This window comes from Pieris napi, chromosome 1, assembly GCF_905475465.1.
Source record: "Pieris napi chromosome 1, ilPieNapi1.2, whole genome shotgun sequence".
Classification (NCBI taxonomy): domain Eukaryota; kingdom Metazoa; phylum Arthropoda; class Insecta; order Lepidoptera; family Pieridae; genus Pieris; species Pieris napi.
In genome coordinates this window covers 12824798-12852639 of record NC_062234.1, presented here as the reverse complement: position 1 = coordinate 12852639, position 27842 = coordinate 12824798, and the positions used below count along the sequence as shown (strand labels likewise).

At 31.9% G+C, this 27842-nt stretch overlaps 2 protein-coding genes across 2 annotated transcripts in view; one reads left to right on the top strand and one right to left on the bottom strand.

The window, feature by feature from the left end:
- Positions 1–27842, bottom strand: part of LOC125063196 (hemicentin-2-like) — a 241160-nt gene that overhangs the window by 138968 nt on the left and 74350 nt on the right. The window lies entirely within an intron of this gene.
- LOC125063187 (synaptic vesicle glycoprotein 2A-like) lies at positions 925–27604 on the top strand. Its single transcript, XM_047669488.1, has 10 exons — positions 925–1024; positions 7902–8132; positions 8386–8548; positions 12104–12285; positions 14559–14743; positions 20631–20794; positions 23613–23763; positions 24117–24391; positions 26333–26460; positions 26989–27604. The coding sequence occupies exons 1-10, from the start codon at positions 988–990 to the stop codon at positions 27030–27032; spliced, it is 1560 nt and encodes a 519-aa protein (XP_047525444.1). The 5' UTR covers positions 925–987; the 3' UTR covers positions 27033–27604.

Genomic DNA, 27842 nt, shown 5'->3' with positions numbered 1-27842 from the left:
ATAGGACCACATTTTTTCGTAATGTAAATATAAACTCATTTTACATAAAATACGATTTCATCAGTATTGTTTGGTTAACAAATATAAAGCAAATAATGACGGTGCCACGAAATATCTTGTGAAATTTAGCGGTATGTATATGGTGTTTTAAATTAACTTGATAAATACAAATATTTTTATAATCTGATATGACAGTACAACCTGTATGAAAATTAGACTGCATTTGTTTCTTTCTTTGCTTTATAGACAAGTAGGTAAAACTGTGCCTGACATGTCATCAACAGTTTTTTGTCTAAAATTATTCGTGCGTGTAGGTCATGCCACTGTTCAACATGTTGCCGCCGGGATTAGAACGCGCGACTGCAAGTACAGTCACACGGTTAAACTGCTATTTGTAATTGAAAAATAATGCACAGATGTATACAGATTTAAAAAATGATACGAGATTATATGAGTTTAAACTGTTAGCATTTTGCTTTCCAGACCACATATTGTGTATGTACTACAATCGAATAATAAAAAAACGTGGAACCTGTAGCAACGCACCCTTGCTGGTGCTGCGAATTCAGTGTAAGATTAAAATATATTGTCTACTAGACGGTTAGTTAATATTTAATGAGCGCTTATGCTTATGTTTTTATAATTAATCAAATTTGTCTACGTATATTCAGTGTAAAATTGTATGTTATTCCACCCCATATTGAATCATGCCAAACACACAATATTTACCTGCAGTACTGTATCTGGCAAAATAGACTTCTATTTATACAAAACCATTTTAAAATGAACTATATTGTACACGAACTTATTCCAACATTATGTTGATATAGCGAAAGCGATAGCTCATATTTGATTGGACATATAAATCAAGGTAATGCAGATAATATTTTGTTCATATCATTATTCATAATCAAATTTAAATCAGTCGCTTTTTATATGAAGTGAAAAGACGTTTCAAATATTTTTATGATAAATTGAGAGGTTAAAATGAGTGAAGTTGATTTACCAACTTTAGCTAAAACCGGTGAGTAAAACACGTTTTTATCGTTATCTTGCTAATGTATAATATGTAATATGATAAAAGTATTCATGTTATATCAGTGTGTTCATCGTTATTTTCACATTTCGCTAACATTAGGATTTTTAGACAAATGGGCAGGCATGACCGGGGCAGTAAGTCTCACAGAAAACCAGCGCGAATTGATGCAATAAGTTTACCTAATCATACTTGCAATACAAGAGCCCTTCTAAAAACAGAGACTACCCCAGAGTAAAACGGGGTAAAAACAAGCCCCTCTGGGCGCCCTCCACCGGGTCACGCGTCGGTGCTGACACTGTCACTGAGATGGTCCTGCGGGATATGGAACTTTTTATTCCATTCCCTGCGATGGCAATTCTCAGCCTTGGTTAAAACACAGGCGGCCTTGCGTCGAAATCGAGAATGCTTTAAAGCCTAAGTAGAAGCGGCGACATTCGGTGATGCGACTATCAGACTGTATGCAAACTTAAAAAAGGATAAAACTCAGCCTCTAGGTCTTTCAATCTGGAAATTGCTAGGGCTGAGTACATTGCCAGATTCGTCGAGAAATTGGCCCGCCTCCCTTCGGGGACTTGACCCTTTTGGTCTCTTGTGTTGCTGTCCAAGGCAATTCCTGCCAGACCTCCATTCCACTACTGCACAGGGTATTCTCCCTGTGCAGGTCATCCAACTTGCCGACCCATCACCCATACCGCGACAAATACGGTCGATCTTTAGGGAAGGCACCAATCAAAGTAGAATTATTTTCGAACCAGTTCAACTTAGGGTCCTTAAAAAAAAAAGCTTACTAATTCTTAAAAGATAGGCAACGCTAGTGCAAGCCCTCTGGCAATTAGTAACGTGGTAAATTTTATTTTAATATAATATTTATCGATTTCGATGTTGATTCATTACTACACTGCTAACTTTAATATTATTATTTTCTACTTAGTATCATTATTATTCGTTTTATTATTTTTCTTTGCTACTGAGGCGCAAACTAGCTGCTGTGGTCTCTGGCAGAATGACCAGCGCTGTGGAACTTTTTGCTCCTCAGCAAAATGCTGAGCCAGGGCCAATTACAACCACAGTACACACACATTGGACACTAGAAGCGAACCGAATGGCAAAAGGGAATTTTTAATTTTTATTGTTTTTGTATATGTCTTTTTTATTTTTTCTTTAAGTATTGTTATTTTGTGTGTTTATGTGTTTTCGTTTGTAATAAATGTTATGTCTATGTCTATTGCATCTATAAAAGGCTTAAAATTTATGCTTGTCTAATCTTCAAGCTTTAAAATAAATCTATAAAATTAAAATGTACTCGTAATTGTAATTGTAAAAAACCTCTGTTTTACGTCGGTTCTGTCCGACATGCAAATCTCACTCATTGTATTGTACAATATTTATCTGTCTCGGTATTTAAAATAAACTATTTTCGAATTCAATGACAGCGATTAGTTGATTACGCATCGACCGATTACTTAAAGAAAATGAGTTAGTATTGAAATTCAGACTTTAGACCAATTCCTATACATATTAACAGCCTTAGAGTGTAAACATTAACTAAGAACTAATTTTGTCAACTAAATAATTTTCTGAACAATAATTGCTCGTAAACTGTAAAGTACTGTGAATTAGTTTAGAATAGCATTATTACACACAACAATTAATTAAGCCAAAATGGTTCATAAGTGTTCCAATAAGATCATTGAATATATTTGAATTTGAATAAGACTAACATAAATACTCTATTCTCTTTAATCTTAATGTTTGTGTATGTAAATTTTCTTGGCGTTTCAGTTGAATATTTTTCTAGAAATAGAGGTTCATGAATCTAATACTATATATCGTTTATCTTAATATATATAAATTACGCGTCACGTTATTGTCCGCTATGGACTCCTAAACTACTTAAGCGATTTCAATCAAATTTGCTCACCGTGTGCAGTTTAATCTAACTTAAAAGATAGAATAGCTTACATATGTATATGTATTTATAAATCTACTGTACGTATATATGTCACTAAACTCCTCTTCAACGGCTGGACCTATTTGAATGATTTTTTGTATGCGTTTGGGTGGAACCCTGCATTCACAAATAAGCCCGGTAGATAGCGCTGCAGTCGGTACTTTCATACCTTGTTAAATATCCTAATCACTTGAAATATGCAGGACAACATCAGTGGGGTCCACTAGTTTGTGTACATATATCTAAACGGTTGTGAAATTATTGATTATGACTGTTTAGCCATATCACTTTTAAATACAATAACGTCACGTATTTAAAAAACAACTGGGCTGGATCTTTATTGTTTTAAAACCTTTTTAGGATTCACATTTAAATCACCACCTTTCTTTTTTCACATGTGAAAAAATGTTGCGCTTTGAAAATACTGATGGAATATCATAATGCCAATTTAACTACCTATTTTAACATCAAATTTGTAACAAGATTTTCCATCACATATTCGTAATTAAGCTCATATACGGGAAACTGCAGTGATCCAAACTCCGTTTTTCACTCGAGCTAATTGCGTCACAGCATCAAAGTGCGGTCACTTTTCCCGGATAAATCCCCCTGAAGCGTGCAACAGACTGGAATACTTTTTGCGAACGAAAAATATGGGAAGCATTGTGCGGCTCTCAAAAAACCCGGTTCGCTCCCAAAAATAATCGTCTATCGAAAATTGCTAAGAGCTGTACGTTCTTTATTCGGCAATTGTGCGGAAAAATCCGTAGTGTAAACTAAGCTTTATAGATTTAGTCGATGGGAATGGGATTTTAGTTTGAATTCTATTTGCGACGAGTATCGCGTAAATGGTATAATATGGTCGAGTTTTTCTTTGATATGTTTTTCATCAATGGCCAATAAAAAATAATACAATTAAACTATGGGACTTGTGATCGTCTATATTTAAGAAAGTTAAACTCGATTTTTTTTAAACAATTTATTTGCAATAAGGTACAAAAATGTTTGCGGCTATATTCACAATAATACAGTCTTGATGTTAATAACTGAACTGCATACATTTAAACTTGTTCATCTTGAAGCAATTCTATCCCAGTGTTTACTGAGTCAAATACAAGTTGCTATTAAATTGTATCTATGTGAGCTTGGAGGGGTCTTATAGAACGAACCGCATTGTTTGTGAGAACGTATATTGAATATGGCTGAATGAGTGGTTATGGAACATTTGATTAAATGGAGATCTCATTTACAAGACGTAGTGATATTGCGTTGTTGTATTATATGCGTGATCTCACATATAATACAACAACGATATGTTTGCAATGATTTCAGAGACTTCTGCACGAATTTTCTGTACGATTTAAAAGTGGCATCAATCTGAATTAATTTAATTCAGTCTCACTCTATTCATTTTAAAAACAATTCTATCGATACTTTTAGTAGGAATTCATCTAATGTTAAAGTTTTTTTAATGTCAAATGATGCCACCGAAGGCTCGTGAATGCATTAAGAAATGAAAATATCTTGTAAATAAAAAATAACATTTTATAAATATGGCCTGAGATTTAAATAATATATATTAATAACTTTTTAGTTTTACCATCGCTTTGATGTTTTAAAACGCTTACCACTTCCTGTTTTGCGTTCCGTTATAGAATTTGTAGGTATTCATTTTTAGAATGGTTTTACCGAATTAATTTAATATTTTTTGGGATTACTGTCTTGCGGTGTCTGGATGTCTCGAAACATATTTTTGTCTAAAATAAGGTCAGTTTTCTATAAAACTACAACCTATATTTGAGATACAAAATTAATAATACACAACAGTTTTACATAAATATTCAACTTATATATTTTTTTCCAAATACTATCTGCGAGATCATTTCTGGGAATTAACATTTATTTAGGTTGAAATAGTGTTGGTCTAATGGCGTTCAACGTTCGTAAGTTCAGACGTTCTGTCTATATGCGTCTTTAACATTTGCTCGGTGAAGAAAAACATTGTAATCGGCATTCCTTAGACACAAAAAGTCGACGGCATATGTCAGACATAGGCTGAGGCTGATTAAAACAAAATAAATAAATGATCATGAAACAGATACAGAAATTTGAGGCGCAGACCTAAAAGGTTGTAGCCCTGGTTTGTTTTTGTAGTTAGTGCGTTAATAGTAATAATAATTTATTTATTAAAGCAGACAGTCGATAAGTCCATGTGGTTATTACAATCATATACCATTAGTTATATTAAACAAGATAATTAACCCATGCAACACGCATTACTAAATGCGATACTTGTAACTAACTAGTATTTGAACAAGAAAACATTAACATATCCAAGCACAGAATACTAAAGAAATATTAATGACGCAACAAAAAGAAGATATAGAAGGAAAATCCAAGCTAGAATTACTTTCCTTATTAGCCCGTCCCGGTTCCAGAAATTCATTATTTTTTGTTTTACATTGACAAAAACACGTCCTAAATTCAAGCCTATTTGGCATGGGACCAAAAAAGTGCCAATCGTAAGATTAACCGGCCTCCACGATACAGCCCTTCAGCCATTTCCTAACCTCCGTCAATACAAGTACTTATGGCTGAGCTTGAAGTTGTACATTAAGATTTAAGGGTCACTTTAGCTTAAGCGAAAATAAAAATAGTTTCTTTTCATCCAATCGAATGGTAAGACCGTTTTTCACTGAACTTCTTAATAATCACACTTCGTAATCCTACAATTTATGGATAGACAGTATTATATAGATTATATTTGTTGTGTTTCTCCGAGGGAGTCGGTACGGAATAAGTTTAAGGAATTAAATATTATGACACTATCTGAAACGATTTTAAAACAAATGCTAACTTTCACCAGTATAATACGCGAAATAGAACTAATTTGAGTATACGACCAACCAGGCTACAAAAGATAAACCACTCCTCATATGGAAATTGTATTCGTTTTTACAACAAACTCCCAAGCGAAATTAGAGTTATACTTAGCCGAACGAAACACTTCTAAAACTGTATACCTTCTGGGCTATAAAAAATTATCAAAAGAAGATATAGAAATCGGAGTCCCAGCCAAAATGTTAGTTTAAATATAGTTTAGGAGTTAAATCTACGCATCTAAAGAACTTTCTAAAGTCTGAGGTAATGCATTCGATTCTAGAACAACTCTTTTACTGTTATAGGCTTAAAGATATAGTATATTTAAAGTTATTGTACTATATAGGTCAACTATTAATTCATGAAATTTAAGCGAACAGCCGCTCGATCAATTAAGTGGTGTCATATATTCTTGACTGTATAAATTCACGTCAAACTGAAAAGCGACATTACCGCTTCGATGCAACAATTTTGATTGAGAATATTATATTAACTTGTTTTAAATTCACCTTAGAATATTTAATTTTTGAGTTCTAAAACGAACTAACTTTATTTTTCATTGTGAAGTAGAATTCAATCTTAATAAAATACCAATTGTGATTATATATTTTCCTTGTTTTTGAACAGGGTGCAAATGGGTAGGAGGCTCATCTAATAAGTTAAGTAATACCGCCCATGGACACTCAACGCCAGAGGACTCGCGAGTGCGAGTTTGTTGCCGAGAATTGGTACGCTCTTTTTATGTATTAAAAAAAAGACGTCACCTTCTAGACCTTTGAAAATTGTGTATTAATTGTTACACGTAATATGGCTGCTATCCAGCTAGCACAATATACACAAATATAATTTGACTAGACTGTAATACTAAACATGTATGAACACACTTGATGTATACATCTTCAAAGGGTCGTGACCGGATGGTACATTAAATTTGCATATCGTGGACATGTTTGCAGACATCTCGGCGTGAGTATACTCGAAATGCACCAGCCACTTTAAATAGACCCCTACTTTTTTACATTGTATTCTGTACAAACTAAACTTTACATGACATGTGCAACATTGTGGCAATTAAATTTTAATTGGAAAAAAAAGTATCACAATATAAATAATATTTGATAGAAATATACAAATTTATAGCATGAGCTATACGATGTCTGACAAATCAGTTTTGTATCAGCTGTTTGATGTGAATTAATTATACAAAGAAATGTCTTTATATGTTTTTACAATTAAAATTGTCACTGCACATGTGCCTGTCAGCGAGTTCACAGAGTTGATTACGCTGGCATATGTCAATTGTCAACCTGAAAGCATGCTAAATTGTCATTGACGAAAATCTGATAGCTAAAATGGCGGCAAAGACAATGCCGCCATTGCCTTACATCTTAAGGCATTTATATCGCAGCATGGTCCTATTTGTTTGGTGGAGTATCAGCCCTGCGATTCTGTAACTCACTTTTCGAACTCACACAGCGGTTTTCACATCGGCGGTCGCTCTCAAATCAGTCGTGAAGCAGTCATTTATGATTTGGCATTCTGAAAAGGTGGGAGCTTGTAGTTTATTGTTTATCAGAATGCCAAATCATGAAATGACTGCTTCACGACTGAATTGAGAGCGACCGCCGATGCGAAAACCGCTGTGTGAGTTACAGAATAGCAAGGCTGAAATATCGGTAATACCTGTTCGGCAATACGATCAAGCTATATGTACATAACGCACAAGCTGACATTAGGTTCACAGCCCGACTACCCTCACCTATGAGCGAAAAATTATAAAGAATACCAAACCCGTGCTATCATGTGCTTAAATCCCTCTATTTCGTATATAAGAATATACTTATATGACATCTATGTAGATGCCTACTCGCGGGATTTTTGGCCATTATTAGTTCGTGAAAGTAGGCACAGTATGCATTTGCCTTGCTAAATTATGACCTTGACGCAGAAATGTGTCTGCTCTATACTCTATTGTTAACGGACATTAAACAGTTTTGAGGCCCTAATTAAATTGAATTTCATTGGTTGCAGGTCGCTCTGCCGCTGAGTCTAAATCACAATTTGCTTTGGAGGAAGTGAACCTTGCTCTAAAAGAATGTGGTTATGGCTTTTTCCACGTGCGACTGATGCTCGCGGTATTTGTGGGATTGGTGACGGGTGTTATGATGGCATCCAGTTCATCGTATATCTTGTCGGAGGCTGAATGCGATTTCGATTTGGATCTAGTGGATAAGGGCGTGTTGAATGCTATGCCTTATTTAGGTATGTTTTATTAACCAATACACTTTATATTTTTGCATATCTTTATTTCTTAGATTCTCAGCCGGTACTGTGTATCACCTAATAGCGATCGCGATTACAACCTTAATGTTGAGTTCTTGTATCACGCAATTATTCGCTTTGGTAGTCACGATGTTTTTCTTTTATGTATAAAACAAGTATTGAAGCCGAAAAATCAATTGCTGAAAAGCGTTTAAGAGCTACTTCAATTAATAATAATATTGGTAAATTTAAGGTATGTTAACATCTTCAATAATTGCTGGCTTCCTTACGGACGCGTTTGGAAGGAAAACATTTGTTGTACTCGGCTGCGGTGGAACATTCGTCTTCATGTTTTTATCTGGACTTAGTCAAACTTACGTAATGTTAACCATGTCCAATTTTAGCATAGGAGTTTTGTAAGTACACTTTGCATATAGCATTCTTATAATTACAATAAGGTCTTAGGATATTTTATTATTTTAGAGCTGTGTTGGCTTAGTGGCTTCAGCGTGCGACTCTCATACCTGAGGTCATAGGTTCGATCCCTGGCTGTGCACCGATGGACTTTATATGTGCGCATTTAACATTCGCTCGAACGGTGGAGGAAAACATCGTGAGGAAATCGGCCTGCTTTAGACCGAAAACGGCGACGGCGTGTCAGGCACGGGGGGCTGATCACCTACTTTCCTATTAGATTGACAAATGATCATGAAACGGATACAGAAATCTGAGGCCCAGACCTAAAAAGGTTATAGCGCTACTGATTTTCTTAGGATATTTAAAAAATTTAGTATTTTTTTTTATTACAAACAGTAATAAAAAACAAAACAGGAATATTAACAAAATAATTTGTGTAGAGCACGCGGCTATATTGCTCAAAGCAATATTTTCTTGTTTCACAATTCTAATTTAAAATGAAGAAACGTAATCTTATTAAAGTATTGTGTTAAGAAATGTCAATTTTATTAAAAGAAAATAATTCATTGAATTAAAAAACGCTTTCTACGCTTGTTACTTTTTGTATTATTCTTATGTTTGCTTAAGTTTTTATTTTTTTGTTTTTGTGATATAACAAAAAAACACCATACAAAGAAAATGTCAATTAATTTTCCATCAATTTAAATTTAGTTCATGTTTATAATAAAACCAGTTTAGTTCAACTCCAACTAACGTATCGTTATTTTAACCGTAAATTATTTATAGTTTAAAATTCGCTTTAATTCCTAATTTAGTATTTACTAAATGCAAAAGGAGGAATAAACTATTTAGTTCATTAACGATTTGAAATAAAATAACAATAAAGAAATAGCTAAGCATTATGAAAATAAAATAAATATAATAAATGTTTTTGTGTAATATTTACGTGGAATTATAAAATAAATTTCCTACTTTCTACATTTGTACAATTTTCTACATTTTTATATCTTTTAAAATATCTTGATGCAGCGAAGTAGAACAAAGAGTAGAGGTATATTTCACAATAACGTAATCTGGGAATATTACACAACCGTTCATACTTGTAATTTTCCTCACACAACTTTCATAATGTGTTATGTGTGATAAGATAACAACAGTAAGAAAACCTAAGTCTCTTCACGTATATACGTTATACAGGAGCGCAGTTGCAACGAAGTCTTATAGAAAAGTATTTCTTAACATTCTAAGAACGTTTGCTCCAAGTTTCCGCAATTTTCCCTACCATATATGTTTAAACATAAGTGAATCTATACTAATATTATAAAGAGGAAAAGTTTGATTTTTTGTTTGTTTGAAATGAATAGGCTCTGAAACTACTGGACCGATTTCAAAAATTATTTCACCGTTGGCAAGCTACACTATTCTCGAGTGACATAGGCTATGTTTCATTTTCAAAATAAGGGATGCTTACTAAAACTTGAATAATCTAACCCAAGGTGTAAAAAAATAAACAAAACACTTCCTTCAATCGTGTGCGCTGCGAAAACTATTAATGATAGAACAAAATGCTGTATTACAATTTTTCAGGACACATCACTATTTATAAAAAATGTCGCGACAGCATGTCTCTATATTTTATAGTTACGTCACAATAAGCGTCCTTTTATTATTTTTTTTATTAAAATACCACCGCTAGAAAAGGCTCTTTATTCGTACCTAGGTACTGATCCTTATCAAAATAATTACCAACGTTTCACATAAGCTACAATTTAATGGCATAACCACCAAAAAAGCATGGTGGATTGGTGTTCTCCTGCCTTTTCTCTTGAATAGTTTACTATTATATTATACACCAAAAATCTTAGCCACAACAACGCTTGGCTAAGTATACTAGTAATCAATAAGCATGTTTGCAGCGTATCTGTTGATTGGTACGTCATTGCCGAAGTAGACATTGGTTATGCTATAAATAAATCTGGCATTTTAAAGGAAAATCAAGTATTATAATAATTTGCCAAAACATTTAAAGATGTCTTCCTAATGGAGTTTTTAAAAACTTCTATTCTACCTTTAAAGACAATAAGAAAATATGCAAGGTTTAGATTGTACCAACATCTTAAATCTTATTATTAAAATTCATTCAACTGAAAAAAAACCAGCTTAAGAATATGTGAATAAAAATTACTAGTTCAACAAGGAGATAAACTTACATTTAATAGTTGTTAATCTGTACTACAACTTAATTAGATTTTGGTATCATTACTAATAACGATACATGATATCACTACCGTTAAATTCGGCGAGTTGAGCTAAAATCAATTAAACAAGAAAAAATATTAATTGAATAATATCCATTCTACGAAATACAATAGATTCTACAAACTGCTAAATTTCTTTTGTTTTATTGCAGCATCTTTGATGTATATTGTATAGCCATTTTGATTACCGCTTCATAGAATATAAGTAGGTTATGTTACACTTATGTCACTTTTCACAATAGTGCTAATACAATTTGGTAGAAAGATAAGAATGATTTCTTTAGTTGAAATGTTTAAATTTCACGGGGCTTTGTAAATCAATGTCATCTATATTCTCTATTTGCTTGAGAAACGTCGTTTGGTTGGAAAAGTATCTGTCCCTATCCACACGCTCCTTTACGTAGCGTCAGCAATATAAAGCGAAAATAAATTTCATTTTGGAAGAACGAAAGTGACAAATGAAATTATCCGGCTTGAAAGAAATAGAACAGATAAAATACTCTATTTTTGGATGAAATTATTGAGTTTAAGTACACGGTCTTTACTCTTTGGGGATGTTTTTGGGTTTTTGTTTTAAATATTCTTGTTAGTTCTAGGAACGAATAAAGTACTCTAACACTGGAGTTTAATGTGTAAAATAATCATAAATTAATAATGGTAATATATTTAAGACTAGTCCAACTATGAAAGTTGATGCTCACTTTGTTAACTAAGAATAAAAGGCTTCCTGACAACTTTTCGGTGGTCTTAAATTAACATCTTCTAAGTTATCTAAACTATTGCTTCTTTAATTCCAGAATTATTGCAACAATTAAATGTGTAGGTATAATCATTAATTTATATGCAAAAATTATCTTAATTAAATCTAATATGTAAAATTCTCGTGTCCCATACTCCTCCGAAACGGCTCGACCGATTCATATGAAACTTTTTTATGCATATACAGTAAGTCTCAGAATCGGCTACTATTTTTCAAACCCCTGAAGTGATAAGGGGTGTCCAACCCAAATAAAAATATTTTATAGACAATTTCCTAGGTTTTTATTTTTTTAAGATACAGTATACAACGATACATACAACCCTTAATTTTTACCCATCTACGATCAACCCATATTTTTTATTATAGTAGATAGTTAATTAAATTGAACTAAAAGATGTTTCCTAGAAATAATATACATGGGAAAACAACGTTTACCGGGTCAGCTAGTATTCCTATAAAATGATTTTATTGTAGCATTATTTACACGTTCATTTATATTTTACGGTGGATAAAATTATATATAAAATGTATTTCAGTTTCGCCGCAGCATATAGTTCCATGTTGACATTGACATCTGAATTCTATCACGATGGAGTAAGAGATCGGATTATGCTTATTACATCTGCTGCGATTCCTATAGGCCAAGTGATTGTCGCTCTCATGTCGTGGGGTATACTAATTCAAGATTGGAAAGTTTCGTTCTTTGACGGGGCGTTTGGTGAGTGAAATTTGTTATTATTTCCCCGTAACCCGATTGGGTACAGAGAGACCTAGCACCAACCATGATATACGTATCATGATATGTGTAATGTATACAGGGCGTCCCAAGAGTATGGGACATCAAGAGAAAGTACCTTAAATATCGAAGATAGAGAGATAGAGAGAGAGATATTTTGCTGAAATAAGGCTTTATTTTATTTTAAAAAGTTAGTATAGCATTAAGTAGCATTCCATGATTTTTTTAAAATTACTTGTAACATCGGGAAAAGGAATCGACTTAAATGTATAAATTACCCTTATTTTTTGATGCCAATTAAAAAAAGGAATAAGGTGAATTGTTTGAGTCGAATTTCAAGAAAAATATCAATCTGTGTGAATTGTCCTGACATTTATAAATAAATAATACAATAATTTCGGTTCGATTCCCAGACAAGTTTTTTTTAGAAAATCGTTAAATACAGTCAACTTACTTTTCAAAATAAAATAAAGTCTTCTTTCAGCAATATATCCTATTGACGACATTTAAGATACTTCCCTTGATGTCTTGGGACGCCCTGTATAAACCTAAATAATCTTATCAGGTTGTAAAGCGCAGACTTCTAATCCTACGACGCCTAATTGTCTTCAAAAATTCCATAATATTTACCTACTGTTAGAAATGTAATGTTGCATACTTAGATTTAAATTTTCTTCAAACAATGTGATATTTCAAAATCCAAAAGCTTTCAAAATGTTTAATATTCTATTAAAGAGAACTGATGTGTAAGTATTTTCAAAATTCTAAGGGGTGAAGTGAATGTATACAGTTTCCAAGAATGAATATAACCCTTGTCTGTCGCCTCTGGAAATTTACTTTGTATGAGTTCTTGGAAACATCAAGAGCCTTTATAGTGTGGATCTATTATTCAAAGCACTAATGAACGTTTCCAAAACTGCGAGTTTATTAATAAATTACAGCTAGTACGTTAACTCATGGCTTGGTCAACTTAAAAATCTTGTTATCTTTAACCGACACATGTTGTGAAAGCCACTGTGTCACAAAATAAAACAGACACAGAAATGTGTATCATCCAAAAGGATTGGCAATAGGAGGTGTGTCCATAAAATAGAAGTATGTCTTTACCATGCTTTAGAAAGGGACGGCTTTAAAATTCCCATTGCAAATACACTATAAAATTAGCTTTTCATGTTTCATTATAAACTCGACTTTTTGGGTGAAAGCAAGCCAGTTTATTCTTCTTTTCCGTACGAGCGAGTATGAAATGCGCATTTAGAAAGAAACGTCTATTGGTGCACTAACACGGATCGAACCTACGACCTCAGGGAGGAGAGTCGTACGCACAAACCACTAAGCCAAAACTGCTATGTTATCACTTGGTAGTATATAAAACAGTTTACGTCCTGTTTTTAGACCTACCGAATATCCAAAAAAAAGAGTTTAGTTACAAATACGAATTTCATATAAAAACATACAAAAGTTTATTATTTTATTTGCTATCGGTACTAACGTGACTTCTAGACATCAGACGATGCCTAGGTTATCAAAATATATGCCTGTCATAAACATGTGAAGAGTAATCGCGGTAATATTTCTTTCGCAATAAGCAATTCCAACAGTTACCTTCTATGTTATATTGAAGGTATTGTATCCAATATCACAGAAGCCATAGAATACATTGTTACAATGTTGTACTAATGATTAAAGGCTTTGGTTTAAGGTACTATGTACTTGTGAAGGGGATTTGGATGTTTGGTTCGGTTCAAATATATACGTTCTTTATTTCTCAATTAAATACATTCACTAAGTGAGAAAATTTAGAATACCTTAGATTAGGTTAGTTATGTACATCGTGTTATTAAATTAATTGATAATAAGCTATCTAAAATGAAAATATTTGTTGCTAACAGTATGTACATTATTTTTTTACAAAAATGCAGGTAACTGCAAATAATTGAATGAATTAGCAGTAATTTCTTAAAAGCTGGTTCACAAATATAAATAAATGCTAGAAGTGACTTTTTTGATGTTTTGTAAATATATATTTATTCTATTAATTTATATTGAACTTGTATGAACAGTTGAATTGTATGAGCTTGTAAATACGAGGGAAATCGCACTGTCTCAACTCTAAATATTAATGGGAATGGGAATCATGTTGTGGTTTAATTCCTATCAAATAGAAAATTTATTATGTAAAAATTATCAGCATGTTAACTTAAAACCTTTAACAATTTTCTTTCTTGACTACTTAGTTCCCATTTGTTTTTCAGTACTTCATACTTGGAACTACTATTACCTGATTCTATCTTTTTGGGCATTGGTTGGTACGATCCAATACATACTACTGCCAGAGAGTCCAATGTTCTATATTTCCCAGCAAAAGTACGATGAGGCGAGAGAGGTATTAATTAAAGTTTATAAGGAAAATACGAGAAAACCAGCTGATACATTCAAGGTGAGTTTACTTATACAAATGATTTGTAAATATATTGTACATAAATTTATTTACACTTTCATTCCAGCCTTTAGAATTTTATGTTAAAGTTTTTAGTGAGACTCAGAATATATCACGTCCATAAATAATAAAATGTAAAAGTATCGATTTAAATAAAATATTATAACAGTTGGATAGTGTTGATATAATTGAACTACCTTTTATTAATTCGTATTAATACGTAATGGTAAGTTACTCTTATATTCAAAATCATTTATTCGTTTACGTTACACAATGTACATTTATGAACGTGTATAAAGAAATACATATTAAATGCTTCTAATTTTACATTTACTGCCAGTTCTCAAGTCAAGGGCGTAGAACGGACGAGAAGAACTGGCAATAAATTCTCGGCCACTCTTTTTAATCGCCAATTTTTTTGTTTTACAAAATGTTTGTACGAAGCTGCAACCGTTACACCATGTTTCACATGACATCTTTAAGTAATTAGTAGTTAATTAATAATAAAAACAAACAAATATTTGTTCTCTATCAGCAGGAGGCATGGTGAAATATGAGCACGCACTGACATTCTCGTGGGAACACGCAAATACATAGACGAAATAACTAACATATATTTCTAATAACGAATACGATTACAAAATATAATGAACATTATTATTTAAGATATCATTCTATCAATTAAAAGAACACACCTACATTATAAACAAGAATGAACAAAAAACAAATGAAAATGCTGTAATAAACCTTATTTTAGTTCTTACGAATAAAGTGTAAACTTCATTCCATAATACTCTCGACGTTCTTGTACAAATAGTAAAGTACATCGCCTTAATCACGTAAGCATTATAACAAAACGCAGCGATCTCGCGGCTTCCTCAAACCAAAAAATAGTTGGCCATTCTCCAGAATCACCTTGGCAATGATTATGTAATTGCACGACCAACTAAAATGTGTTTTTATGTCCCATTTAGCTGAGTTACAGCCGTGGATTTTAGTACGGATATAATTTATCAGTTACGACAGCGAGGTTTCTTGTTTTCGTGGTCGCAACTTCGGTTTGAATTTTAAGTTGGAATTAGAATAATTTTGCTCAATGTTTTTTTAAATAATTAGTAGTCAGGAGGAAAGGAAGTTGTTTTTAAAATAAACGTCCTACTGAAATTTCCAAGTACTTTATTTGGTTAAAGTTATGTGTTAACTGTTATGTTCGATACGTCTCTTTCACAGTTTTAATTAAGAATGAACACTTATAAATATCATGTACGATGCTTTTGTACCGATGAAAATAAATCGATAAATTTACAAAATCAAAAAGTAATAACAATAGACGTTTAGATTGATAGTTTTATCACGTAGACAATCTTACGAAAGCAAAATCATATATTTTTTGAAGTGAAACTTCTTTAGGCGCATCAGGGTAAAATTTTTACAGAACTTCGGAATGTGCAGCGTTTTAGTCGAAGAAAAGGGAGAGAGTGATTCAGACCGATTGAGAAAGAGTGAGAAAGGCAACTCACCTCCTAGAAATTCTATTTTTAAAATTAAAATTTCGTAAAGAGAATTTATGAAATATTAGTATTTTGTATTTTATGCAAAATAATTTATTGAAATTTGAAATGACGAATTGTAAATTAAAATTCCACGCGATTTTATGTTCGAAGAATTTTAAAAATTAAATTTATTATTTGTATTAATTTTCGATACTATTAATATTTTAATTACAATTAAATTCCTAACATATCTTCCTTTTTCCCTTCCTCTAAGTCTCGGAAATCTAAAGTTTCAGATTGGTATAAATATGAACAAGAGTTAAAAATTAGTTTGCCAAAGAAGTTTCATTTCTGACATGTGTACTTTGTACGCATGCACTTTTTTTATTTAATAAACTGCCGTTGCTTTTCCTTTCAATCTGGCTTAGACAGAGACAAAACATTTGTTCTAAGAGAATTCTAAATTCAAACGAACAATAAACGCAGGATAATCTTCCTGTAAATCAAGGAAGTCCATGTAAAATCGTTTTAGATAAAATGAAATGTTTTAATAACGCTTCAATAAAGGCCCCCATCGCATTGATTATTATTAAAATGTATTCACTCGCGACCTGCTGTGATCTTTCATGCGTATATTTAACTTTGAAACTTCAGCGAAACAGTCTTGGGGCTTTAATATTGTAATTTATATTATATTGGGCCTTATACATTCTAACCTTTAACGTGGAAGCTTCAATAGTCCAGTGGTACTAAGGTAGTAGTAGTAGTACAAGTAACTACTACTACGGTCTTGGGGTAAAATCCCGGTCAATGACCTTTTTTATGTCAGAAATTTAACATTTAACATTGCACATAACCATTCGGCATATGAGGACATAAACCAAAAACTTGTCGAGTAAAAAGTACGGCGCAGAATTATTGCCAGTTCTCTTTCTTCGTAAAGGTAAATTTTAGACCTTTTTGAATATTGACATTCATTAGCGTACATATTTACCAATATTAATAAATTAATTTGATTATGACTAAATGAAAAAATTATACAGATATCTGATATGATTATGAGTTTATTATAGGTATTTTTTTCTACTGTTAAGCGCTTTTTGAATTTATTTTAAATAATCCCTAATTATAAATGATTTTTACATTTAATATACTGCTTACATAAAAAACTCGTAGTACTAAGATAATATAAGTCACACAGTCAAGTCATATAAGTGATTAGTCACACTCTGTATAGGTTTTTTATTTCTAGTATAAATAATTCTAAATCAATAAGCCATAACGTCAAACTCAATAAAACTACGAGCAAAGAATAGCCGCGTCCTTGAATATGTAATCCACAAAATCGTAGCTCGGATTTTATAAATCTTACTGTAATCCAAGTTCATAATTCAGCCGATGTCTCCAATCACGATTTAGTACGGAACGAACATGCTATGTAAAATTTTAATCCTCTTTATTTACGGAGGCTTATATTCGATTTATGCTTCCAACTTTTTTGAACGAATAAAACATTTTGCATACATATTTAACGTCAAGCCAATGTCTAGTGAAAGGGTGTGGTGGTGGTGGTAGTGATTAACTCCAGAAAATTAACAAAAAAATCCATGTAGTTTTAAAATGTTATTGTGGGACCTGCACAAGCTGTGTCCTGTGGAATATCCTAGCATCATATTTTTTTTTATTTTACGATTTCACTACAAATTCAAACAACCACAAATTTTAATTTGAGTAAAACAAATGTTTGAACATAATAAATTCAATTGTTGTGTGTTGTGTTGTTGTGTCAAATTTGCAGTCTGCTGCTGTTCTACATACATATATGTTATAATATACATTCTATAAATGTACCGTTTTAGTACGCACAATTTAATTATGTTACATTGGGTTTAGTAATGAAGTTCGACGTTCTGGACAGAAAAAAACAGTTTATGTTTCCACCACACACACATCCACACTTCTTTCATCAATCTATATAATAAAATAATGTAAAATTTAATTTCAAAATTCGCATAGCTTTCAATACTTGACAATTTACATCATGAATGTCAAATATACGTTGAGGAAACGGAACACTGTAGGCAACACTTAGTTAAACCAAAGTGATAAAACCCCTATTAGATAGTTAGTCTGAAGATAAAATAAATCCGACTATCCTACTAAATTGGACGTCGTTAATTTAATGTTACGTGTCGGTGTGACAAGCGGCATTTTTTCATGATTACATTCTACCACGATATCACAGAATGATTCTATCAGTACGTCCAATTATCAAAAAATTCATAGGCTAAATATATTGTAAATTTACGGTTTATATTTCGGTTAGTGTTTAGTTTAAAACGACAAAGAAAACTAGATTTTTTAGCTTACATACCAACAGGCATAATAGTCCTAATTCATTATTCCTGTAATAAAACTTTACAACGAACATGAATATTGGATTAAAAACAAAGTCTAGCTTGCCTTTCAACACTTAGAAGATAAAATAGTATTATTTATTTAAAAAATATGGTTTATTAAAACCTAAACAACAATCAAATATACAGTTCATATTTACAAATTTTCTTAACCTACATAGTAATATTAAAAATAATAAAAAATTAATAAAAAGAAAATTAAAGCAAATTTGTTGTTATTGTTTGGCAAGATGTTGATGTAAAGTGTTAATGTAAAAATGTCGATAAAATAAATAACATGTATATTCTACACTGTACTTAAATAAATAAATATAAAGCAAGAGAATGTATACGCGTTGCTTTTGCTAGTATAGTCGATTACTGTTATTATCATTCTGCGCTTGTCTTGTCTTGAATAGCTAATGAAATTAATTTCACGGTAGTAAAATTATCAATTTAGTGGGTGTTGATGTAGTGACTCTTGATTTAATCTATGTTCAAGTAATTTTTATCCAAAATTGTAATAATTTTTACAATATATGAAAAATATTGTAATAATTTTTACACTTGACTAAGTGGCCTTTAAATAAAAGGATATCCATTCCTTCAAAAGCCAGTGACACACACTCTTGAACTTGCGTGTAGGCGGCGGTTAGCACTTCATTCAAAGTCCCTGCTCGTTTTCCTCGTAACTTGGAAAAAAATAAAATATGTTACCACGAGTAACATAACTTACTAATGGAAAATAGGCAGACCCATTTCACTGTCTTTTTTTGGTTAAAAAAACCTTCAAAACCCCAAAGGAGGAAATTATAAATACGGCGTGTATTTTTTTGTTCTTCTTCGAATTAGCCTTTTGTGTTCCGGCAATAACTGCATCACCGGAAATTGATCCTAAACCAATACGTCTAGTGCGTTACGAAGTTATTTCTATGAAAAAGATATGAAGTATGTGTATGTATTTTTGTGTGAAATATGTTTGGGGTATGTGAGGAGTATTACTTTTTATCATACATACTTTTTAATGGATTTATACTTTTACAATTAATGTACTAATTTTCCATTTATCAATTTATAACTTCATTTCGCCTTAATATGATTTTTACTTAGACTAGCTTTTTAGTACCTACCTACCAACATAAGGTACTTTATGCTATGCTACCCTATAGAGACTATTCGCTTTTCCGGAAAAAGGGTTTTTTAGGGTTTTCCGAGCAAATTTGGTATTCAAAAAAACCATCCTCAGTGTTCAAGGAATAAAAAAATAATCGAATTGGTCCAGCCGTCTTCGAGTTATACGCTTAGTAATATATTTTGCATTTCATTTTTATTTATTTAGATTACTATGCAAGAAAAATAATACTAGTTAAGTTTTCAATTTTGCTCTTTTTAAGCGAATTATAAATTTTAGCAACAGTATGAAGTAATCCACTGTAATTCCAAGAGCTATATCAATACGTTTATTGAAATACGCAGCTGCATTTTTCATTTTTAAAATAAATATTAAAAAAGCCATAAAAAAGTACAAAGCCTTGATTTATTTGGGCCATACATACAGAAATACAATAAAAACCATTGGCGCTACAACCTTATCTGGGTTTCAGACATAATATGTATTTGTTCCGTGATCATTTCTTAAAGGCAAGTAGGTAGGCAAAGTTGATTAACTTTCTGTGCTTGACACACACCGTCGACTTTTTGAGTGGAATGCTGGTTTCCTCTTTCGATTTTTTTTTACCGGACGAGTGAGTGTGACATAGATAGAAATTCCATTGGTGCACAGTAGCGGATTGAACTTATTACCCCAGGAGGGAATCCCAACGGGATGAGAGACCGCTGACAAAAATACAATAATAATATAAGGTAGTCCGGGGTTAATAAGTTTCACATAACTAAAAAAAACTTATCGATTCAAGGATTTTTTTTCTTAAAATCGAATAATAGAGAAACACACATTTTTTTAAAATTGTGATAACACTTATATTTGATTCTTTGCAGTACAAAGACCTATGGAAGGGCAAACACCTGCTTTTGCAGCGTCAATCAATATCACCAGCGAGTCAACTGTCAAGTGCATTTCACAATATCAGGCCAATGTTCCGCATGCCACTTCTGGGATACCTCACTCTATTTTGCGTGCTGAACTTTACTTCGATGACATTGTATGTATTTTTATTATTCTTTTATAAACCTAATTGTACGAGCCCAGGCTGTTAATTTAGCTCACTCAGGCTCTATTAGTTTTATATGCGTGACGATTTCCTAAATCGTCACAGTTACGCCCCAAGAGTATAGCCAGACGCAGACACTCTCTCCGACTGTTTCTTTGCAGTCATTCGTTTCATAGAATTAACTAAATTATGGGAGTAACGCCCCGAGAGTACAGCCAGAAGCTGGCATTCTCTTCAGCTGCTATTTCGCAGTCATTCGTTTTGTAGCAATTAACTAAATCATGGGAGTTACGCCCCGAGAGTATGGCCAGACGTATGCACTCTCCTCAACTGTTACATTGCGTTCATTCGTTACATAGCAATTAACATTTCATTATTTTGCTTATATTCTATTACTATACGTGAGTGGTTAATATAGAGAATATATATTTTTTTTCTCCACTCATACAATAAATACTAAGCACGATTTGGAGTTAGGTGACTTAACAGACAAGTGATCTCTTCCAGACAACTCGAAATATAGAAACTTGAGAAATGCAATATTATTATTTTTGAAATTATTATACGAAACAAATATGTTATCTAATTTCAGTATTTGTATACAAAAAGTATTTGGACATTAAACACTCACATAGGCCGAATACTACACAGTAACTGCAACTCCATAAACAATTTAAGAAAAAAATCATAAATAATCTAACTGACTGTGAAAACAATTTCTATTTACGATGGTAACAGGAAAACAAAGGGTTTGTTATAAATTATGCACATTCTGCACAAACCGCGTAGTTTAAACTCGAATTACTGATGATAAATCGCGTGGTCATTGCAATTTTAACTTGAGTTTTTATTATTTGATTTATCAAATTTCAAATATAACTCGCACGGCAGTTGATTTTTTGTAATATACCGCTTGTTTCGTTTTCAAACCCCACAACCATTGATATACAAAAAACCCAAGATGCACAGTCTCGAATAAAAGAAACGCTCGAAAGTGTCCCGAAACACTATTTCTGTCCCTTTCTATAACAGTATGTCTATAACAGTATATGTTACAAGCATATATTATTGCAAAATCAACCTTACGCGAATTGCTTAAAGTTGTTATTACAACGCAATGTATACGTACATAAAGAAATAAAATTTGACGACCGACCGTGATCGGTAGGACAAGGTATTGAGTGGAGTCGAACATGACTTTTTTATTTACAACTATTTAACATAATTTTAAATTTATCCGACTTTTCGGGTACTTTACAGCGTGCGTGGTCACGGTGACTGAAGACAAAAGGTGTTGAATGTTAAATAGTTGTAAATTTATAATAATTCATAACTTTAATCCGGTTAAAAAGTTGTTTCTTTAAATTAAAAAAAAATGTTAAATTGGCTACCTCCTGACCTACACTTTATATAGCGTAAATATATTTGTCAAAAACTACACACAAAAAAGTTCAAAAGTACATAAATTTATTTATAAAAAAAACACAAATAAATAACATCGACTCCACTTATTAGACGCGAGACTATTTGAAATGAGCGCACAAATTAGAATGTTGCGGTCATTTTTAGAGGACGTTTTTTAGACGTTGATTGTGCATCTTGGGTTTTTTGTATATCAATGCCCACAACGCAGTAATGGGACTATGACACATTTTTGTATTAAAGTATTTTCCCAATTTTACAACAGTAATCGTACGTATACGTCATGTGCCTTTTGTTACGTATTTTGGTATCAGTACTCATCAATATCCACGCTCTGACGGACGCTGTATAACCTGTCTTTACGATTAATTGTTCAATTTATTTACTAGAACTTTATTAATGAATCCATACAAAAATTTGGTTAGTGAACATTTTTTAATATGAGTATTAGTTGTGTTAATATAAGTTGTAAAAATTTAAGTTAGTTTTTTTTTGCGGTCTAGTTTTGTAGTCTAGGTCTAGATCATCCTAACCAAAATTAATCTCTTATTGGCGACATAAAAATAATATAACTATACATAGCCTGTTGTATTTACATTAACCACTTACATTAGTAAATGAAAAAATATTTTTTGAAGTTATACTTCTTTAGGCGCGTTATGAAAAATTGCTGAGAGTGAAATTTTACGATCATTCATGAAGTTGCCCACGGAATATGCTACGGCATTGGACATAATTTAAAAACAACATTCGAATAAAAATATAATTTATGTTACACTTAATGTAAGAGAATAATAATAAATATATTTTATTTATTTAATTTTTCAAATGTAAACTGAACTTTATTGACTATAATGACACCTTTTCCAGTCTTTGATTATTTAATTGTAATTAATTATTTGCATGCAATCAAAAACTATTTTTAATAATGCCAAAGAAGTATAACTTCTTACGCGCGTACATAAGTACACGCACCCTTTTTTTTTAGTTACCCCACACAAACATTGATGATAAATCGTCTTTATTATGCGTAGTCATTAAATAAATTAATTTATCGCATTTAATTATTACTACTTTACAGTACTTTATGTTCAATTAATGTTTGTCAAACTTAGTTATATCTACAAAACACGCGAAACATCTGTTACAATATTGAGTTAAAAATATATTGTTGTAAAATTGTGAAAATTAGTTTTAAAAAAAACAACTGAAATTCACATTAATTTTATAAAATTAATGTTTTTTATTAATTAATTATTAGTTTAATATTCATTCTACAATAAATGATTGTATTTAATTCGAATTTAGAATATTACGGCAATAAAACTACAAAAATAGTAAATAACATTCGTACTATGTAAGATTTTCATTATGTTTTTTTTTTCAGATATATAGTACTGAGAATGTGGTTCCCACAGCTATCTGCCATGTTTGAGCATTATTCAAGTGGTAGTAGTGATATCTGCGTCATCATAGATTCTTACTCCAAAGACTTAAAACTGAAAACTCTTCCTGAAAGAGATGAAGTTTGCATACCAGTGAGTGTTTTGTCAAAAATTATTACTATGAGCAACCAACATACTAAAATTATAGTTTATATGTACTAAACGAATTAATCTGAACAGTTTTCTCAACATTTTTATTTTTCCGCCTATAATCGATCACATCTGCTCTGGATCCACTGTATGATCCTAAAGGCGATTTATTTTGATATCTGATATTTCATATTTTATTTGGAATACATTATTTTATTATTCTACGTGATCTTATTGTACCTGAATTTATATTAGCTAGTGATGCACTTGCCTTTACCGTATGTTAGGGCATTGTTATGACTAGTTTTAATAGTTATTGCATAAATAAAATACAAGTAAAAGTATTAAATTTTCAGGCGCGGAGTGGTGCCGAATCATACATCAATAGTCTCATCCTAGGCTCCGTTTGCTGTATACCACCTATAATCAGCGGTGTACTAGTAAACAAAATCGGTAAACGGAACCTATATATAGTCTGTGGATTTATAGCCATGGCCTTGACTATAGCAGTGAGATGGGCCAACTCGAAGGTTGCTATGGTAGCGCTGTTTTCAACAGACGTCGCCATATCAACATTAATGGCCAGTTTGACACAGACGATGGTACTACAACATTTCCCGACCACCACAAGGTAAAGCTTATTTCAAGTAACTAAACTGTTTTGGAAATTAAAAAGTGAAGGGAAAATTTTAATATATATATTTAATATAATACAAGCCAGGAAGGCAAGAGGCTGGAAGCAAGACTGATAATTGAAATTTGATATTTATATGTATAAAGACGCCATTAGAATTCAAAGAAACTTTATTACTAACTATTACAAACTATTGATTTAATTCAAAATTACACAAGCACAACTTATCTTTTTTTACTGCAGTTTTTTCCTCCTTCGTCGAACGGCCTTAAGATATTTTTTGTTAAATTCAAATTAGGGTTCAAAAATACTTCGTTCTTGGGACGTTCCAATTCTTAAAAATTCCAGCAACGCTAGGGGACAATGCTAAAGCCACTGGCAGCATTATCACTTTACAAAAGGCACGTCCTCTACGCTACATAACTATCTATACAAAGATGATGTGCACATATAATAAACTTATATAAACAAAATATATTTATTCCGTATTTTAAATTATTGTCGTATTTAATGTATTGCATTAAAAAAGTATAGGAATAACTAGATTATATAATTTATAAGTACAAGCGTATTACTTTAAGTTTATTATTTTGGTTGAAGTGACGCTATAAAAGTTTCAGCTCCTTATTACACGATAAGTGTTTCAAGCTTTAAGCTCGGGAATGATGAAGCTTTTGTAAAATAAAAATCTTTGCACGTAGAATTCTTCTGAATTCGAAATATAAATTTAGTCTACAACTTACGTAACTTGTACAAAAACTGGATTTGTGAGCCAAATGCGTTTTATTAAAGGTTGCAAAAACAATTTGGTTTAGAAAACCAATTTAAGTCCAGATTTTATAACGCTTTATAACGCTTCTAAATTAATCTGTAAGCTAATTGCTAATTTGACTCACACTTCTTTGTTTGATAGTATTTGGTTTGAATGAATCGACGGTCGAGTGTCTACGATTGGCAAGATATGCTAATGACCGGTCAGAATTAAGCAAAACGCGCAGCATGTTTTTTTTGCTTACACACTCACACCCTAGGGCCGACAACAACACGCCTAAACACTAATCACTAGTTACACTAAAGTTACCGTCGCTATAAACTCGGCCTAGAAAACATTATTTTTAGATAATTTAACGAAATTTTAAATGATATAAAAATACATCCCTGTCTTCGAGACGTGAATGACCTATATGTATGCAATAAATTCAACTACCGAAAAGATTTTTGTACGGTTTTTATCAAAAGAAAGTGAAGAAATTATGGTTTGAAGTAAATTTACTCAACTTTGCGAAAAATCTTACACGATATCCCTAGTACGTTTATATTACACATAACCGTGACACAAATAGAACCTTTAAGAAAATAACTGTATAGCATCATTTCTAACCTGTTTTTCCGATATTTTTCCTAGATACTGTTGGGATTTCGATCTAGTTTCGTAAAAGGTTTTCACCGAAATCACCGCGTCTACGTAATTAAAACGACAGCAAAATGGATTTCAGTTATTTTAAAATGTATTTCATACTTTATTTTTAATTAATTCCAACGCAATAGAACTGGGTTGATTTTATTTTATGAATGTCATAATAGACTTGCGTTACCTGCGAGTTTTCTTATCTGAATACTTATTACTACTGATTCATTTTATTTGTATGTAGCTTATAATATGTAACTACATATTAAGTTTTTAAATTACAAGAAGGGTACAAACCCGAATTGCGCTTTGTTTGAATAGTCTAATTTCCTCTATGGACACTTTACTAATTAGTAACTTGTAGCAGTAAGATCGTGGAATGCGCGGCAGAGGTGTGGAAGAGGCGACCTCGTTCTTTCTCTCAGCGCTAACTTATAGAAAATTTAATTTTGTGTCCTTAGCACTTGAAATCTACCAAAAATTGAGTTTTTCTACAACTAAGGGAGCGATATATATATTCAATTTTGCAGATCGTTAGCTGTCGCTATAGTGATGACGATGGGCCGATCTGGCTCTGTATCTGGAAATATATTGTTTCCAATACTATTAGACATGGGGTGCGCTGTTCCTTTCTTTTCATTAGCAGCTATAGTTGGCGGTAAGATATCTAAATTCTAATAAAAACATATGAGAATTGTTCGATTACTGGTGAAGTTACTCTGACGTCAGTTTCATAAAATAATTGGTAGTATTTTAATGAAATATAATGTTTCCGTAACGCTGTTTAGTAAACAATCATATGTGCGTGTGTTTGTAATGAATTATTTTTTAATTTTTGTATTTTAGACGTGTGTATAAGACCACGTCTATATAATACACAATTTAGTTAGATTCAAACTTATTTTTTTACAAAATAATAATCCGCAGTACCTACTGCATCCGTCCTTTTAATAATTTTTTATGAAAAGTAGGCATATACTGGCATAGGAGGCCTGATATATTGTCGAACGACTTTAGACTGGTTGATGATTATTGCCTTTGTCGTATGACAAAAGTTAATTGCGCACACAGAAATTCAATATATTGGTGCAAAAGCGTTATTCTAACGCAAGACCTAACGATTGAGAGTCGTTTTCTTAAGCCCCAAACCGAAGTGCCGAAATGGTCAATATATTTTTTTTTACAGCTACGACAGGATTGGCGTTTTTGATCTCATCGAAGAAAGAATAAACCCTCACCTTAAAGAAACAAAATAATTTTGTATTTTATATTAAAGTAGTGGTAACGTGCTAATGACAAAATACTTAACAAGTGTGTGTATTATAAGACAATGTATTTGAGTGTGTATTGTTATTTATTATATCTTAATTACTAGTGATATTATTTTTATTAAAAATAATTTGTGAAAGTATTATTATTATTAGTATTCGACTGGAGTCTGTTTTTCAAGTTTAGTTCCATTAAAACTATGATATGTTACTGACAAAATTATTCAAAATATGTTAATAATTCTAAGTTGTATGTATTCCTCTATCTTACATTTCTGATGATTGCAAGGCGAACAATCCATATCCCTACGCTTCCTACAAAAATTGTGGTCTGGCTATTAGTATTAGTTAAATTTTTACAACCATGCCTGTAAAAATAGAACTGCCCGTAAAAATATTGTTGTATTATTTATTAAGGGAGTTATAAACCGGTTATACTTAAGATATTAACTGAATTATTTTATTTATTCACACTTCGTTACATTTATAGCAAAACAAATAACATAACACATAAAAATGATATGGAATGCAATGGGCGGCCTTATCGCTAACAAGCGATCTCTTCCATGCCATCCTAGTAAGGAAAAAACATTATAATATGATCTTGAATTTTTTGACTTTATCTGAATCTAAAATAATACAAAAAAATGTAATAAAATAAAATAAAATCTAAAAAATATAGAAAATCCAAAAGATAATCTCATGGATTCATAAATTGCGATGCAATACAAAAGAATAAGAAATACAAGAATTTAAATATAATTATACAAAG

Bases quoted from the DNA above. Each gene is read 5' to 3' on its own strand.
- LOC125063187 (XM_047669488.1), top strand. From the start codon at position 988: ATGAGTGAAGTTGATTTACCAACTTTAGCTAAAACCG. The intron at 8,549-12,103 runs GTAAGTACACTT...AATGTATTTCAG, and splicing joins AATTTTAGCATAGGAGTTTT to TTTCGCCGCAGCATATAGTT. The intron at 24,392-26,332 runs GTAAAGCTTATT...TCAATTTTGCAG, and splicing joins CATTTCCCGACCACCACAAG to ATCGTTAGCTGTCGCTATAG.